The sequence below is a fragment of the Anomalospiza imberbis genome, chromosome 10, assembly GCF_031753505.1.
Source record: "Anomalospiza imberbis isolate Cuckoo-Finch-1a 21T00152 chromosome 10, ASM3175350v1, whole genome shotgun sequence".
Classification (NCBI taxonomy): Eukaryota; Metazoa; Chordata; class Aves; order Passeriformes; family Viduidae; genus Anomalospiza; species Anomalospiza imberbis.
Genome location: NC_089690.1, coordinates 12,155,659 through 12,174,760, shown reverse-complemented (window position 1 = coordinate 12,174,760; position 19,102 = coordinate 12,155,659). Strand labels below are relative to the sequence as shown.

General features: G+C 37.3%; 1 protein-coding gene across 5 annotated transcripts in view; it reads right to left on the bottom strand.

The window, feature by feature from the left end:
* Positions 1-345: 345 nt before the first annotated feature.
* Positions 346-19,102, bottom strand: part of OPA1 (OPA1 mitochondrial dynamin like GTPase) — a 49,111-nt gene continuing 30,354 nt past the window's right edge. For all 5 annotated transcript variants that reach the window (XM_068200699.1, XM_068200697.1, XM_068200696.1 and 2 more), the window contains 4 exons: positions 18,645-18,738; positions 18,219-18,329; positions 1,588-1,665; positions 346-1,089 (listed from right to left, as the gene is read on the bottom strand). In XM_068200699.1, the coding sequence (XP_068056800.1) occupies positions 1,601-1,665; positions 18,219-18,329; positions 18,645-18,738 (270 nt within the window). In that variant the 3' untranslated portion in view covers positions 346-1,089; positions 1,588-1,600. The remainder of the gene's footprint in view (positions 1,090-1,587; positions 1,666-18,218; positions 18,330-18,644; positions 18,739-19,102) is intronic.

The window sequence follows — 19,102 nt, the reverse complement described above, 5'->3', positions numbered from 1 at the left end:
GATTAACCACCAGGCACCTATGATAGAGAGCTTTTATCATGCTTAAATTTGTCAGAAGTAACATTGCTATGGCAAAACAGAAAGGCAGTTTTCAGTGCCTTACTAATTTTACTGAATGATAGACATCAAGTGGGTGTGGAAGGACCTTGTGCACAACATTCTTAAAGAAGTGATTTTGGTCTTACAGTAGCTATTAGTAAAAATTAAATTAACAAAAAAATTTTTTTTCTAGTTAGGAAGTTAGAGAAGTTGGAATTGTACATTCTTTTTACATTTCACACCTATTCCATCAGGTTACTCTGTACCTATGGTGAAGGGAGGAGTTAACAAGGAAATCTGAGTCTGTGCAATCCCAGAAATGAAATGTAATCGGCTGACATTCAAGAGTAACCACATATATCAGGAAAGAACAGGTAAAAGCTGCTGACATTATTTCCTGAGCCTAAGCCTTTTAAGGTGTCACTGAATAGCAGTCTGTGCTTTCAGGTGAAAGAACTACAAGAATTGCTTGGCTGACATCTCTCAATAGTTTAGAAGTTTAACAAAATCCACCACTTCCTCTCAGGATGTCAATACAATGCTTTTAAATCTGTACCACAGTGATCAGCAAATGCTTCAACACAGAGCATAACAGATACAAATGGCATTACTTAGAAGGGCATTTTAATGTACATACAAATACTAAAATGTTATGTCAAACTCCCAGCATCATCTGCAGGCAAGAAAATGACAACAGATAAAATCATTTTATGAGTCTGATCCAGCTCTACCATACAAGACACATACTAAAAATAACAAGCTTTTTCCCCCCCTTCAGGAAAAAAGCCCCTTAAATGTACAACTTCAACAAGCTCCCAAGCTATCTCATTAATACACAAATCAGATTCTTCTGTGCATGTAGCTTCAAAAAGTAAACGAGCAGGTGGATTTTAATTAAACTTCTCAATCCCATTAGACATTATTTTCTTTTTCTTTCAACATTTCAGGATGCTCCCCAAAAGACAGGAAAGAGAATGGGACACAAAAGCCATTTCAAGTCAGTCTTTGTGCAAGGTATCCTGGAGAAGGCTGCATTCTTGTGTAAAGTTGCTGTTGAAACAGAATGACAATTATTTTAAAATGTGTACAAATGCATGACAGCACTTGGTCTTACAGATTTGATAATTAATAGAGATTTGGAAATTACCTGCATGCAAATATTTTTGCTAACAATATACAGTGTCTTTAAGAAAAACAAAAGAACCAAAATGCTTCCACAGAAAAGTGTTCCATTAATTTTGATTCCAGCTAGTTATGCTTTCTTCCCGTAATACAAATAAAAATATTGAACTGAGAGTAATCAAATAGCCTACAGTGATTCACAGTACTTAAACTACTGGTCAGTAATTGTATTTTTACTAAGTTTCATGTCTGCTTGTATCGTTCTGCAGATTAGAAGCAAGAAGCAGGAGCAGCCAGAGAATGGAATAAAACAAATAGGAATTTTCACAAAGTCTGTATGAAAACATGCATTTAAATGAGATGGATAATTTTATACAGAGCAATGAGATAACTGTAGCAATCTCTTTATGAACAAAACATGATTACCTGCTTGAACAATCTACTTTTCTTGATGGAGGGCTTCTATGAAGGCTTCAAGCTTCTCCTGGATTTCCCGAACTTTTTCTGGTGGAAATAAAAAGATCCCTGTTCAAATACCTATTACTATTAAGTACCTGAGGACAGGTACCAAAAGAAAAAAACAAAACCACCCACACAAAGCCATGAACAAAAACTTGCAAACACAAACAAAAATTAATGCTGTCATCAATATTATCCTAAGCATTTTGTTTCTCAATTACAGAGGTTTACAACATTTTTCTGCATCAGAAAAAAGGAGACCCTGTCCTGTTTGAAGAACTCCTACAGATATATTTTATTGTTATCCTGCTAATTTAATAATCCAAAAATTTCCTGAAGGAATCCAATACTCGAAATGTATTTCAAAAACCTGAAATTTCCATCAGATCATGCACAGCAGAACCAATGTACACTTGTGACATGCAGGGAGCTGTTAGGTTTTAAATAATGCCCGCTAGCCCCTTTCTTCTTTAACCAAATGTCCTCATTCTCCACAGCAAGTGTAACAAACACCACTAATCATTCTAAATAAAGTGGAAAGCTCATGCCCTTTCCCCCAAGAGAATTTCAGGAAACCACACGTCAGTATTCAAGACACCTCCTCCAAAGGGCACACATGATGTTAAGAATGTTTAAAACTTGCATTTTATTTTCTTGCATTTCAGTAGCAACTAGATGGATATGGGCAGAATCTCATTTTATACAAAAACTAAATCTGGGAGTTTACTTCCCTACCAAAACAAGACTTGACCACAACTACAAATAATTAGAATGAAAAGGCAAAATAGATTGCAAAAAATCCAGGGGTGTAGGTATTTTTCCACTCTTTTCTCAATTCCATACAACACTTGTCATCATATAACCTATTTGATTTATTAAATTGCTTATGAAGCAAGATTTAGAACGCAGTTGGAATCCAAAGCCTGTGAGATTTCCTGCTTCTCTCTCACCACATCCTCATTTGAAACTCCTTCTGTGTGTGATTATAGGCATGAAAAACACACACTTCAGAAATATGAAGGAATGGGGGAAAGCAATAGGACAGACAAAAATAAGTTACATGAGCATAAACACAGACAAATATTTTTTTTCCAAGCTAAAAATACTATTGGATTAAAGCCATATGTTCCCTTGTCTGAAATACAAGGTTTGAGCTTTTTAAAAAAAAACTTTTATGTTTTCTTGTCTTTATCAATACCATATGTTATCAACTTTGCTGAGCTGAAGTAACAGCAAAACAAAAATGTAGGTATGGGAACTGAAAGTTCGATCTAACAAAATGACAACCCCACAAACAAAACATCAACATAAAACATAAAGTACAAACATAAACATAAAATCCATTTCACAGTAATAGTAATAACAACTCAACAAAAACCTGCAGTCCTGCTCTAACAGAAGTAGAGAGTTTTAGTGAGCATTTGAAATAAAGTATGGAAAATAGCCTGCATGACTGTGAAGAAACTCAAGCTTCTCTCTTTATCTGGCAATTCTTAGGTGATGAAGGGTAAGCCACTATACTTTCAACACTTCAGCGTGCCCTCCCCAGTGGTGCTTATCTACAAACAGAAGTACAGTGAAGCTGAATCACACTCAAGTCCTAGAGAAAACACCAAAGAAGCTTACTGAATTTCAGCTGATTTTTTTTCTTTTAAGGTACTTTGCTATTAAATGAAGATTAGAGTCAGTGTGAGGGCAAAAGCTGTACTTTGGAAATAAAGAAACAGCAGTAGCTGATTTTTACCAGGTTAAAAAAAAATCTCATTCAGTTCAGCAGAATCTTTGAAAGCCATCAATGCAAAAAAAAAAAAAAGGTAGTCCAATGATCACTTCTCCTTACTGAGCACATTCAAAGTGTTTTCACTACTATCTTTCTAAATGAAAAAAAGAATATGCATTGCATACCAGTATATAAACCTCTAGTGTATAGAAAATATTATTTCTATGGCATTAATTTAGGCAACTACTTAGCTCAGCTTTCAATACTGTTGCTCTATGAATGTTTACAAAATCAGCCTTTGAAATAATGTTCTGCTATTTTGGACAGAAGTAACATTTTTTGACCACACTATGCTGCATGGTGCTTTGACCAGCATGGAAGGTGCCCCTGACCATGGCAGGGAGGTTGGAACAGATGATCTTTACTGTCTCTTCCAACCCAAAATATTCTATAATGATTCTGGGTTTAGAAATTATTAATCCTGGACCCTGCTCTCCAAAATGAACAGCAGTTGCCTGTGATAACTGAGAATGAGATCTCACCACTCAGAAGATCTCTTTATGTTGTGCTTTCAGTGGTTTTCTGTGGCAGTTTTTTTCCCAATTGCAACATGTTTTCCCAAGTGTGTTCTTTGTATTGATCAAGCCATTAGACCCAGTGAAAGCAGGCAGATTTAGCAGTATTAAATGAAGGTACTTTCCTTTCTCAACCTCTTGCTAATCAAATATTCCAGCTCTGAAAATTAATAGCATCAGCAAAAACCTGTAATTATTATTTCACCCTTAAAAAAAGCTTTGTGCCAACAAATCTATTCTAATTTTCTGATTAAGGCATTTTAAAATAACAGGACAGCAAATATGTATTCCACCAGAATATACTGAATCAGCTATGTTTACTCAGAGAACACGTATACTAAAATTTACTGCATACTATGAGCACTTTATTAGTTTTTATACTTGGACTGAATTGAAATGATTACTTAACTGTAATAATTATGAGGTCTTGAGGTAATTTAATACTTTGAAATAATATGCTGGCTATTCTTAAAAAAGAACAGCTACAATGAGTGCCAAATAGCTGCAATTATTCATGCTATGCCCTGTATTTTTAGCCATGGTAAAGCCTTTTGCAGCAGCAGATCCCAGGGAACCTGTAAGTCCCTTCTGTAGCTCAGAGAAGCAGTCTGCTGAATTGGTCCACTTTTGAAATAGGCTGAGGGCAGAGTTATGCATTTACACAACACTCATCTTAATAAACTAGTAAATATAAGTGCTTGGATAGAATTCTGCTAGAGGAGTGCAAGTGCAGGCCCTGCAGTTCTGGGGTAACTGTCTACACAGCTTCATCAGCACCATGTGACTTTGTATGTGGAACAACTATTCATTCTCACAATTCAAGAATCAGATGTTACCCAACTTTAGGGAAAGTGAAATGCACAAGCTCTGTACCCACATTTGTAGGATTTTGACTGACACTTAAATCAAGCTATCAGTAGTTTATACTTGTAAATTACTATCACTGTTTTGAGGCAGGTTTATCAGCATGCCAAACACAGAAAAGCATCTGGGTTTCAGGTAAGAATACTTACTGTAGAAGTAAATTTAGGGGTAGACAAAAAGTGACCTGTTGCTCTACATTTTGTGATACTGTGTTTTTCCAAGGATAAGTAAACCACAGATTAAAAGCATTCAGCTTGCTAGCAAATTACTTCTGTAACTGGTTGAACTACCCAAGCTCTTTCATACAATGCTCCCACGTCACAAAAGGGACTTTAACAAAAGTGCTACACTTATTACAAGGTATTGTGTAAGTTTTAATACACATATTGCTTGCACTGGATTCTAGAAAGACGATGTGCTCTTTGCTAGCTCTAATGCAGACCTGAAGTTACAAATAAGCAATTCTTCCAGCACCTGGTAAACACTGATCAAAAATCAAATTAAATCAATGAAGAATAACTGTAACTAAACCCTTGTTTCTATCTTAGAACAGTAAAATTCACAGGCCTAGGGGCGATGAATGGTTATTCTATTTCCCATTTACCCCATGTTTACCTAAAAGATAAGCTGGTTCATACATCAACTCATTATGCCTCTTGATCTGGTCATGAATATTCCCATAATCCTCCCTCCATATCCCATAAAACTTCACTGACAGAATGAGGAAATTCTTTATTCAGATGTCTTGAGATCCTCATTCATGCTCAGTCTCTCCTTATCTCCATATGAAATGATATTGCTACCCGCTCATTTTCTTTTCATTAATCCTGTGATCCCAAATCTAAAAGGCTCAAAAACCAGACTAATTGAACTGTAATGAGGATTTGGAATACACTGTGAACACAGAAAGATGCAGGCACAGATAGAGTTTGCTTTTCCTGCTATCGTAACCTGGCCAGAAGGAAACCCCCTGAAATACTCAGTCTTACAAGGAAGGTCTGCTTTCTGATTGCTGCCTGAGATACCCAAGCTTAGCTAGCTAGCAATAAACAGTGCTAAAATGAAACAGCTGAAGTGAGTTATCAAGCAAATCTCCTGATGTAAGGCCAAATAATCCCAAATAATAAACACAATTTGCAAAAGCAAAGTATATTACTGATTTATTTCAAACACACTCCTAGAAGGCAAGAAAAGGTTTTCCTGTATTTTCCAGCTGTGTTAATTGACTTACTAAGAGATGTGGCCTCTGTCCACAGAAGCTGTCTTGCTTATGGTTTTCAAGATAAATTTATTTTGAGACATTCAAATACATATTTACCTATAACAAACCAGTAATTTTAGTACAGAATTTTAGAGATGTTCACGTCTGTCCCAGAGTACATGAGTACTTTGGGCAAATCAATAAGCTTTCCCCTCCCAATTACAAATGTGCACATATGATATCAAATTTCAATTGCAGCAACAAAACAAACTCTTGAAATCTTTCTGGACAAAAATCCATCTTTATTTAGTACTTTGATGAAACCTACAGCATGAAATGACCACAAAAAATGTGTTAATATCTTATTATAAAACCTCCCATTCTACATTAAAGTGATTTCTATCTCCAACTCATGTTTACATGGCTTTGATATTTGAAAGCTCAAGGTTGTTACTCCTTTTGCTCTGGATTGTGTTTAGACTTGAGTTCTCCCCTTCCCTTTTTTTTTTTTTTAATCTTCCTTCCTTTCTTAATCCCTTCTTTGCCTATAAACATTCTCACTTCTTGCTGTGCTACTTCTATGTTATGGTTAGTTAACCACAGAGGCAGAGATTCAGAATTTACTGCTGTGAATGCATCATCTTTCCTCTAGTAAAAAGGAAAGCCCTGTCAGTCAGAATTCATCACAATGCCCAGAAACACACCATTAAAACTAGAGATGTCAATCCAAAGTTTTCTACTCAAAGCTGATTTTTACCTTAGGGCTATCTAAGTCACAAACTCCATAGTTATATAAACCCCTATGAACAGTCAGGTGGAGAAAGGGGTGGGGGTTGGGGAATCATCTCTTTGGAGCTCAGCCTTTTGTGCCACATTCCTTGATTTTCTAAGGGCCATGCAAAAGCTTTAGTTCTTGTTAAAATGGTATGAGATAGCACACTCCCAGGCACTCCAAGTAATGCCTCAGAAGGAAGACTTCCCAGCCGCAGTTACCTGCAGCAACACGCTTACTCATGCTTCGTGCAAACACTGCCAGAATTCCCTGATCACTGTGAGGTCATGTCCTGCTGAATTTTAGAAAATCCTTTGAAACTACATATCACATTTTTTGCCAGTTTCCTCTTGTTCACATACCATATTTTCCTCTGGATATGACTGAGAGGAAAGCTGAAGTTTTAAGGGGGAAGAAGGAAAAAAATAGCAAAACCACCCAGGCTGCCCTTAAAGAGACAGAAAATAATTTGTCAGCTGCAAAGACAGATTTATAAGTAGAGGCCCCCCTCTATTCCTTTAAGGCTGCAAAACAGATGGGAAGTGAATGGACAGTCAAAGGGTCAAGAAAACACATGGGAGGTGCTGCTTGTATGCTGTATGTATGTTCCCAGCAAAAGAAAGAGGTCAAGATTGTAACTGCATGGCTGGGTGCTGGAAAGGTCTTTTCTTTAAGCTGTTACAAAGACAAACGCTGTTCTTCATCCTGCTGTCAAACCGCTATAAATACTGTTTGTCAAGAGAGTACAGCAGCTAAAAGTTTTTTTTAAAAAGGCTGAGCAGGAGGATGAATCATGTGAATGATTCTTAAACAATTAGCTCATTAGTGTAATAAAAGCACTGCAGAATCCTGAAAAGTTTAAATGGAATTTATAATAGTTCATATAGCACATCCACGAATCATTAAGAATGTACAGCCTTTAAAATGCAAGCTTGCAGAATGTAGCTGGCGTGGTCATTTGTTACCAGTAGTTAGCCTGAATGAAGATGCCACTGATGCTACATTGCAGTAGCTGTCTTTTAAATGCCACTGATGCTACATTGCAGTAGCTGTCTTTTAATGTTACGTTTTTTGTATGTGTTGTAATCTGTCAGGACATTTGAATTTGCATCCAGTTTGATCTCCTTTTTCATGTCCATAATAGGAGAAAATGTCAAGGAGCCTGTTTCCTACAAAGATACAGTTTTGTTTTCCCTGTTGTAGGCAAATCCAACTTTTAAACAGGAACAGCTGACCTCCAAATTGTATATTTAGCCTGATGTAGAAACATAATAAAATCAAGAAAAAAATCTTAGACAGAAAAAACCCCCAAGTCACAGCCACCATCACTGAAGTTACTTTGTTGTATTACTATCATATTAATTATTAATCCCTTTGTAGCACACCTGAGCAAAGCTGTCAGCTGCCTGTATGAAACAGCATTACCTTTATTTCACACTAAAGATAACTAGGCAGCAGCAGAAGCAGCTTGTCTGAAAACACTTCAGCTATTTTTGCAAGCTACTGAGCACTGCAACTATATTTTAGCATTACTAACAATGATCTTCAGCCCCAGAAATGGGAACTGTGTATTGTGCTGTTGAAATAGTAGGTTACTAATCCATGTCTTCATCTATAGCTGTTCCAGATTCACTGGTGAGAGCTCTCAGTTTAACAAAACAGTTTTGGTCACGTGTTTGCCCCTTCTTTGGTGGGGCAGAATAGAACAGAAGCTGGCTGAGCTTCTTGGAGCAATCCCTGCAGCTCCTCAGGCTGGTAAGCATGAAATCCTGTCTCTGACAGAGCATTTCAGAACCAAGCTATGGGGCTAAAGCAAAAGTGACAATTATGTAGACTACTGACTTCATACAACAGACATTTCCATGAGCTATTCATACTCATGGAAATCCTGCTTGTGTACAGAAGGAAGCAATATTACTAAACTGTGAGGTGAGGTCACAAACTATTTCTACACTGTCATTGAGGTTAGCCTAATGTACCAGTGATCATTACCCTGTATTAAGATGCAAGTTTATGAGTCACAAGGTCTGCAATATCAAGGTAGGACTTGGGCATCTTTCAGTCCTCTGTCTCCATCTCAGATGTTTTAATTAAAACTGCTTTAATAACTCAGTCTTTCAACAGAACTTAGCTGTGTTCCTTACTGGGCAGCTGGAAAGAGCACAGTAGCAGAATGACAAGGCAACCTCATAAAACTATCTCATACTTTTTATCAGACTTACAGATACAGGAAGATTGAACTTCCAAATCAAAACTGTTAAACTAGAATGAATCAGAACATGGTGATGCTCATTATTTTGTGTGCAAATAGTGAAAAGCATAGAGGCAAATCAGAAATACTACCCAACGATTCATCCAGTGATGTAACAAGGATAAACTTTTCCTTATGCAGAAAGGATATATACAGTGATGAAGATAAACTACTTACATAAAGGCTACTGTAACCTTAAGGCTATAAAACTGTAAAGTCTTTAACACAGAAAATAACTGATATATTTTTGGGTGTTTCTCCACCCTAAAGAAAGCATACTCAGTAATTAGTTTGATAATGAAGTAATATGCCATCAGGACTATTTCAGTTAAAGTGTTTTTAGAATATGGCAGAACATGAAATGGTGATTAGATGAATTTTTAGATCACAGTAATGTTTAATAGTCAGAAATTTAAGTCACCATATCCAAATGGTTCCATTATTTTTTCTTTGCTATCATTCCTATGGGCAAAGTGGAGTCTACTACAATTGACAATGTGCAACATATATGACACTGACCTCTCCAGCTTTTGGAAATGGGAATGTTACATTCCAGAGCTCCATACTACTTTAGAACAAAAGCATATATTGGTCAGTTTACAAGCCTGTAATTTATACCAATACTAAATCTTTCCATGATAAGTAAATCTCTCCATGATAAGCACTTAAATTTTGATTAATAAGTACCCTCACAAGGAACCAGTACTAAAGAGAAAATAGCATCCAATTAGATATTTTGATCCTTGCATCATTCAGAAAATTTTAGGAAAAAAAATAAATTCAGCAGACAACACCACAATGACCCTCAAGTACAAGAGACATGGGTCTACAGAAAGATTAATAGGCATTAAATATGTCATTATTCATGTAGCAGTTTATCACTATTTTTCAATGTCAACTTTAAGTGATAGGCTTCTTTTAGTCAGTGACAAATATGGTGAACTTTGTAAGGATCCGTTTTAGGACCTGGACATCAGTGCCTAACTCTTCATCAATAACTAAGAAATCACAGCAGACAGGCTTTGGTCATCTGGGATTCTTAAGTTAAGTAAACCATCACTCCATCACAGGATATCTGCAAGTGATGTATGTTCTCCCTTGAGGATTACTTCCCTCTGTGAGAAGATGCAGCTTTCTAAAGCACTTTCTGCCATGACACAAAGCAGGAACTACCTTATCTGCACTTTGACACACAGACCATCCTACACATTCTTCTGGTTTTAATTCATTTGTTTCATGCTGCTGCCTCAAAACTCAAGAGAAAAAAAAGAACTTGAACATTTAACCAGTGTCTTTCACATCAAAGTACACTTGCTTGGGGTTGATTTCTTTAATTATCTACAGAGAATTAAAAACATGATAGTCATGCAAAAATAATTAATTTGCATTCTGACGGGAAGTTTGCAAGTCTACTGTGAGATATTGCTTGGGTTCAAAATTAGGGGAAATCAAAGACACGACCATACAGACTGATTCCAAGCACACTGTCCCCCAAGATCCTGCATCATGGAACACCAGGACCTCTACAGAGCTCAAAGGGAGCACAGGAGTCATGCTGCCACCAGCACTCTGGTGACACCAGCACAAGCTTGAACTCGTTAAGAAACAGACAGCCCACACTTTGTGACTGATTGAGATCTGGGCAGAAACGAATGTGCTCTAAATGACAAGCAGCCCCTGATAAGACACAGGCCATACTAATGTCCTCAGGGAAGCTGCTGGCAGGGGACTGTGAAGACAGCAGCTACCCTGCACATGCTTAGCAGAAGTTGGAGATCTGTTTGTTGATTCCCAGAGGGAAATGGCTGCTGTGCATCTCTCTGGGTAGAAGGTCACACCATCTTCCTGGTGTAACCTTCTGCCAGCCCAGGATGAGATGAGTGAGTGTTCCTTGCTGCTATGACCAGGTGAAAAGAGAATGAGATCAAAGCAAGACTGCTGACACCTCTGGAATTGTCTTACAACTACAAAGTAACCATATTTTTACTTAAGTAGCTTCTAAAACACCAACATTTAGGCATTGTGGAAGAAATAAGAACACAAAATAACCCTAATGAATCAGATTCTAATAAAATTACTCCTCCATTTGCATTTCCTAAGATGTTTTTCTCTTTCCTACATCTGTCTTTGGGCAGCAGGGGTGACATTTGGGCACTACCTTCAAATATCTTGAAAATTATACCCTTTTTCTGTATCTTGTAAACACTGAAAACCACACTGGTTCTGATTTAAGAACTACTAACCACTGTCTTTTGAGCTGTTCTATCTGCCTCTAGTTTCTACAGGAAAATTACCTGTGATCTGCTTATTTGAGAGAACTTTCCCCCTACAGTTGAGCTTTGCTCCTATGAAACACTGTGACCTTTTTAAAAAAAAGTTAAAGCTCATAATAGAAGAGCAAATGGAAGTAAAGGCTTTAGAAAGCCAACTGAAAGCCTGATTTTAAGGAGCACATGTAATCAACAATGTCATGAAGGATAGAGGTCAAATCAAAACACGACTGGCAGTCATCTGAAGGAACTGAAATTTAATTAGGCTACAGTAATGACCACAGTATAGGATTACTTTCATGCAACATTTTTGTTCTACAGCTAACAGCAATGAAAGAAAAAATATAACCACAGAGCAAGTAATTATATGCAAAGTACTCTTCACAGACTTTATCCCCAACTTTGAATAAATGCATAACAAAAAAGGGGACTCACTTGGATTAAAACCAGTTTGTTACACAGAACAGACGCAACAGAACCCACTCAGCTTAGCCAAATCACAGGAACTTCAGGTCCTGAGTCAGCAACTTGCATATGGAAGTGCCAACCTTCACTTTCTAACTCCATTAAAACGGCAAGTTTATTATATGACTATACGATATTAAATCATTCATGCTCCAAGATGGCAAATGGCTTACATTCAACGAGAGAAAAAGTAAGTTAAAAAATTAATGCTGTGACTGCAAAGCAATGACTTTAGATATAAAACGTGAAAGTATTTCACTGTAATTCTGGTTTGCTTAGTTTTTATATGTTTTAGTCTTTACAAGAAAATAATTAAGTTCTGCAAACTATTATATTTCATAGCTTACAAACGTATGACAGAATTGAAACAAATGGCCCTAAGCTGTATTCTCTTCATGTGAGGGCTTACTCCTCAAATGTTTCAAAAAGCTTTTGTGCAGAACAAAGTCTCAGCTAGCCCATGACACCTGTACAGGTGTCAGCATTACTGACAAATGAACTTGGAGGCTGATCCATTCACATTCATTCCTAGCAATTTCAGAATCAAGTTTCCACAGGCATTCCCGCCTCCTGCCAATGACTCTCCCATGCACATGGTTTAACTTATAATTTGGTGAAGAACTGGATTTTCTTTTCCAGCTTGTGAGGACACAGGATATTGGATGAATAGAATGCTGACCTAGGAAAGATGCTTTTTATGTACTATGTATTGTTTATCCTGTGGCTTTGCAACATTCATAGTTTTGCTGTCCAAAAGGATTAAAAGGAGAAGAAATAAATGAAGACAGGACATATGTATTTCTTTTGGGTCTGTGAGATTTCAGCTCTAGTGAAGTGAATGGCAAAGCTCCTGCTGCCTGCCTGAAGCTTGGATTCACCTGAAGCATTCAACACCTATGTGCACCACCTAGCATGCTTTAGGTGCTACTGCAATAGGCAGAGATGGCACTTAGCTTTAGGATAAGACACTGGAAGATCCACTTCCTTCCTGAAATGATTAAAGGATTCAGTTCCTAACAATATTTTCTTAATAACGCTTACTAAACTAGTACTTTCCATGCAGTTGCTAACCCGAAATGTGCAGCTGAGAAAAAGAAATGAACGTCCTTTACAATCTCCGTAAATTACATGTCATACGAACAAACCAGAAAACGCCGGGAGAACAAGAGGGACGAGGACAGGCAAGCGCATCCCCCTGGGGGCGGCAGGGGGGAGCCCCGGGGGGAGCCCCGCGCCCCCTCCGCGGCCGCGGAGCGCCACCGCGCGCTCGGCACCGGCACCGGCACCGGCACCGGCCCCGCCGCAGCTCGCCCCAGCTGCTCCGGCCCCGCGGAGAAACAGCACGGCCCGCACGGAGAGCCTGCCATCGGTGAGCAGCCTCCCCAAGTGTTTTACTGGCAACTCAGCACTGTCAACAATTACCACGTTCCAGTCAACAGAAAAGCACGATTTATCCTTACGCTATCAGGTGTTTCTGCTGAAATCAATAGTCTGTCATTTGTGTTAAAAATAAAACAGCAGAAAATACATTATTCATGTTGAAATGGAAGCCTTTCACCTATGTGTTATTTTCCTTTAAAAAAATGTACTGCCTAATACTGAAGAACATAATTAAAAATATACAGTTCTAGGGAAGGTGTGACTTCAAATAATTGTCTTTTATAAATAACCAACCAAGCTGCCATTTTAAAATACATGTAACATTTAAAACCTTCAGCAACTTCAGAGGCAGCCTGCACGAATGTTCAGTATCATTCACTTTGGAAAGTTAAACACAATTACAGGAGAAAACAGTACAAACTTGTAAATACTGCAATGTTCACTGATAAAAGTAAAGTATATATATTGACTCATCCATTTTCAAAGGTACTGTAGAAATAAAGGGTAATTATTATCTAAAAAAAAGAGCAAGTGGAAAAGATTTGTGTAGAGGTGCACACACTTGTGTGTAACAGCTGCAGGAATTTGAAGGGACTGACTTGCCACTATTAGATTTTCCCTCCAGCCCAAAGAAGTGCCTGAAAGCCTGCAATGCAAACAGGGCAGTCTTGCCAAGAGGCTTTTCTGTGAAATTCTTCTTTTAAAATATTAGTGTTTACCATTGTACTTTTAGCTTCTTCTATCCCATTTTACTTCTTATGGAACACAGAATATTTAAGATACTGATATAGCTAAGCAAATACTTAGTTGTGTGAAATATAAATTTCAAATCAAAGTATTCTGTCCATCAGCAATGAGCACAATCAAGATGCAGGTGCCAACTGGAAATTAAATGTAATTCCTCCTATTTCTGGTGAAGCTATCCAAGTCAGGGCTGTGTTCCCCAAATGGCAGACAACTTTGGTGAAGAACTTCAATAAAAATAACACCCCAAAGCTATGAGGGAGTTGTGAACAACTGCATTAAAACAGGTTCCTATCAGCTGCTGAATAAGCCTACAGTATCCAGTTAGACATGTAAGAGACTGATAGCAAATTACTATTGTTTCTGAATCCTCATAATAAAAAACTAATAAACAAATCTCAACTGCATCTACAGTTTTAAAACATGACAAGAAAAGGAAAGTATCATGGCTGTTATTTTTCACACAAGAACTTGGGAGTTGTAGCAGATAGACCACTGCAGCATCAGCTCACTGTTCAGTAATAGGCAAAAGAGGAAGCAGACTAACAGGAATTACTGTAAAAAGACCAGAGTAAAACCCAGAAAGCATCATAACACAGGTGTATAAATCCATAATGTAGATACATTTCAAATATTTTGTGCAAGGTCTGCTCTTTCACCTCAAAAAGGGTTTAGCGGAACTAAGAAAGAGAAGAGTGGCAAGGCTGATTGAAACCAGGAAACAATGTCCACGCAAAGAGCAGCTACACCATGAGAACTTTTCAAGTCAGAAAAAAGAACATCAAGTGCAGATAGCATACATGTCTGTGAAGTCATGAATGGCAAAAAAATGAAAAGAAAAAGATTACTGAATGTTTTTCACAGTGCAAGAACTAAGGAGAACCAAATGAAACTGGCAGGTGGCTCAGACACAAACAAAAGGAAGTACTTTTTCTCACAATGTGTAGTTGAACCCTGGAACTAATTGCCACAGGATGTTGCAGATGCCAAAGTTTACATGAGTTCAAAAAGCAATTAGAGAAATTCACAGGAGGAAAAAAAAACCTCCATGAATGCCTATTAATCACAAAGATATTACCTCAGGATTAGGAAATCTTGGAACCACAGATTGTGGGCTGCTGTGAGAGCACAACAGGCAAGTACTACTGTATGGTTATGCTGTTCCCACGGCTGCTCACTGCCAGGGTCACGACTCTGGGATACATCAACCACAGGTGTATCTTTCAGTACAAGCATTCTTATAGTGTGATTGCATTTTAGGACATTTTTGAAGTAAATTTTCCCAATTCAGCTATTCATATTGTCCTCTGCCCCTTTCTGCACCTTATGATCCTTTCTTCCCAAAGGACTCTAATCCTAGGGCTTCTTTATTTCCATAAACTTAGTAACCATTCACTGGTACAAGCATCATGACAATACTTACATTAAGGAATACATCTACATTACATTTAAAGTATGTTTTTGAAGAAAAAGCAACCTTCAGTACATTAAAAAATTAATAATTTGTTTCAAAGATCTGTGTACACTCTTTAAAATACTTCAAATAAAACTCAAGATATGAACAGTGAGAAGCAGCAAGACTCAGGGCATAAATGTCATATGAGGAATATTCCTGTATAGGATTAAAGTACCATTAAAGGCTGTAGAACACAAACAACAAAACCTGCTCAAGTAGTTTTTGAGTCCTGTGTGAGTTCTCATCATCAGAATCAGTCACTCATGTTAGTAACAGCCATTAACCAGTATCCTGAATAAACAATAAAACACTTTCAGTGCTTCAGCACTAAAAGACTGATATAACAGAAGTGAGACAGTGTTCCCACATAATCAGCATCAAGAAGAGTCATCCCAACCTCAGGTATATAAATAATTTACATCTGCAAGTAGAGTTTCTAATCAGGAAGTGAATCCCAGCCCCATATTTACAAATTTAGACTGGAAATTAGAAGTCTATTTGTAACCAACAGAAGAATGACATCCTGGAACATGTTTTCAGTGTCAATAGTGAGCCCCAACAAATAACTGATTTGAAGACAGAGCTCAAGATATTCGAATCAGCTGGGTTATATAAACACAGCTGCATGGAATACAGAGACTGGACTTTGTGATTCAGGAGATCACTTCCCTTCCTAATTAAAATACCAATACTTTATGAACATGTGTCTCAAGAGTCAGGATTTTTTCCTTTAGGAGAGTTCTGAACTTTACTAAGTGCTACAAGAAGGAAATTATAGCCATCTGAGAGTTCAATGCCCTATGCCATCAAAATCTGTCTCAGGGATATAAAAAGAAAATGTCTGTACTATAGAAAAGCATTCTAATTACCAAGGGAAAGGCAAAGAAACCCCCTTTTCCAGTCATATTCCCATAAAAATCACTTAGCAATAAAAACATGCAGAAAGAACACAGCTGATCTGAATACAGAGCTAAGCAGTGGTATTTTTAAAATCTTCCCACAGGTACAATAAAGCAGAACATGTCATCATACATTGTTTTGTACTGAGTAACAATTATTTCTTTAGAATAATGTGTGGGGGATCTATGACCTCCTGAATTTAAAGAAATACAGTGCAGTGACATGTTTTTGCTACACAGTAATTTATGAAATGCAAACTACACACTTCAAGCATTTATACCAGTGCACTGACACCTCAGGTTATGAACACACACAGGCTGCTCCTACAGGTCTAGTCTTAGTTTACAAAATAATGACCTCAGCTGCCACTGCTTTGAAATGGGAGCTTATTACTGAGGCTGGGGAAAAGCTAAGTTGACAATACAAAAATTCTAAGTCAATTTCAGTGCAAAATAAAGACACGTTAATTTAAACATCATGGGCATGTTAGGGTTTTTAAATTTTGTTTTAAAACATGGAATACTTAAGGATAAATCAAAACCGCCAAGGTTCATTCTATACCAGCGTTTGCACAGGAAAAAAGCCCAAAATCAGCATCCAGCATCAAAGCAATAAACCAAGCAGATCTGCTTGAAAAAGAGAACTTCCTCAATAAAAGTCCACATCCTACTATGCAGCTACCACTCATTTTACCTCAACATATACAGAGGAGGAGAACCTCTTATGCTGTAAAACATGTTATACCTACTCTAAAAGACTGTTTACATAAAGGATTTCAAATGCAACACAGGATGTTTGGAAAAAATTAATTACCTATCATGAAATTATACAGTCATAGCACCTGTTTCGGAGATCAGTCAAGAAAACCTAGGTAATTTGCCCTAGATCACCAAGACTCCTATTCAAAATTCCAAAATATTAAATTTTCTAAAAGAAAACAAACACAATTCACTGGGATTTCAGTAACAATACTTCCAATAAGACAGTATTTTCAGTGTAGCCAAACCAGCACTATTAAAAGTAAATACTTAGATTTTGAGTTTATTTTAAGAAAAACATTTACTTTATATTACATTTTGGATGTAAAAAATGAAAAAAAGATTCACATTTAGGTAACTAATAGCTATTGCAGGCTTCTCTGTCCCACTGAACCCTGGATATAAGAACTTTCCTAATTACTTTGCTAATTGAAAGAAAAAACACTGATCACAAAATTCATTTATTCTGAATTAAATATCCCAAGTAATATTTTAAGACAAAAATTAGTTTCTACATCAAACACAAAACAGAGGTCTAAGAAGAATGGTCACCTATGATGTGAACATGCACGTATTTATGTATCTACAGGAACTTCATTTATCACTAGGTTTTTTTTTTTCTCTTCCCTTTTGCACAGCTCTGTTTTTTCCCCTCCCAGACCAGATGCCCAGCTGGGTTTAAGTGGAAGTCTCACAGAATGGCAGAATACTGTCAAAAAACCAATGGTATTTGTGCAAGACGAGGTCCATCAGCTAAAAGTCAGTCTAAACCCTACTGGATGTGCAGGCAGACAACATCAACCTGGATTGTCACCTTAAAAACTTTAACTGTTTAAAATTTTATTATATTAATCATGAAACCCTAATGGTTTTTGAGCACTTTTTGAGTTACCCAGAGCATTAAACTACTGTAATCCCTCTGGAAGGGGAATCTCCCTTTACATATTACTCTGTTTTAACTACATTTTTTCAATATATTTATGTAAGTGAAGTTACATCTAGTGTAAATTACATTATCACACTATACTACCCATGTCCACCTTAGAATCAGGAAGATCTGACCATATTTAAGAAAAAATCTGCACGATACTAAATAAATGCCAGCACATGCCAGCACATTGTTCATGTGCTGTTCATGTTTTCAGTGTGTGAAAATATTCACACACTGAATATTTTCAAGGACAATGGTAGAATTTGCTTCATTTCAAGCTCATTCCAAAACACTGTAGAGTGGGTACTTACTGAGATCCTCTGCAAGCTGGACTCTCTTGCCAGTTAGGAGCATCACTTTCTTTTCATTGTCTTCAGCAAAATCTTCAAGCACTTCTTTTACATTCTTCTCCAAGCGCCTTACTGTAAAAAAACAAAACAACAAAGCAACCAAAAAAAAGTAAGCAGCAACACTTTTGCAACTCCTAAGACAGAATTTTGGGAAGGTCTGTTGGAGATACAATATATATTACCATACTTATTAATCTGATCTGATAGGAGAGAAAGCAAACTTCTGAACACAGAAGCCCCTTTTCTGGGCCATTAAGAATGGAAATTCTTTGAGAAAGATTTTTAAATTTCAAAGGGTATTTCCCCTCTAAGAAAAATTATTACCGGATGATTTTTTTAGAAGGAAATAATTTTTTGTTTCAAGCCCTTCCACTGACTGAGCCTTACCTTCAGTGTTAGTGAGCTGCTGCCTCAGTGTATTTGCTGTAATGGCCAGCATTCGCTGTATTCGCCAGAAGAGGACGATGTCGTTACATTCGAGCTGGAACGACAGAACTTGTGGTGTCAGACCCCTGATGTCCAGAGAGCATCCTACACACACAAGAATTTCTTGACACTTTTAGCAGCAACTGTAACCTCATGTGTATATATCCAGACCTTGCACAAAAATTCCACAAAATTACTGGGGTAGGTAACAAGGAAACACATCAAAAATACTTCACAAGAATCACATCAAAAATACTTCACAAGAATCACATCAGCCTTATTTAATGCACTGCATCACCTTCACGTCTGCTACTTTCAACAGAAAGAGCTCTATGATGGGAAACCATGGAAAAACAATTTGCACACACTTTATGCAGGCTGGGGAGTGTAACCTAATGCTCACTGGAACACCACTGCTG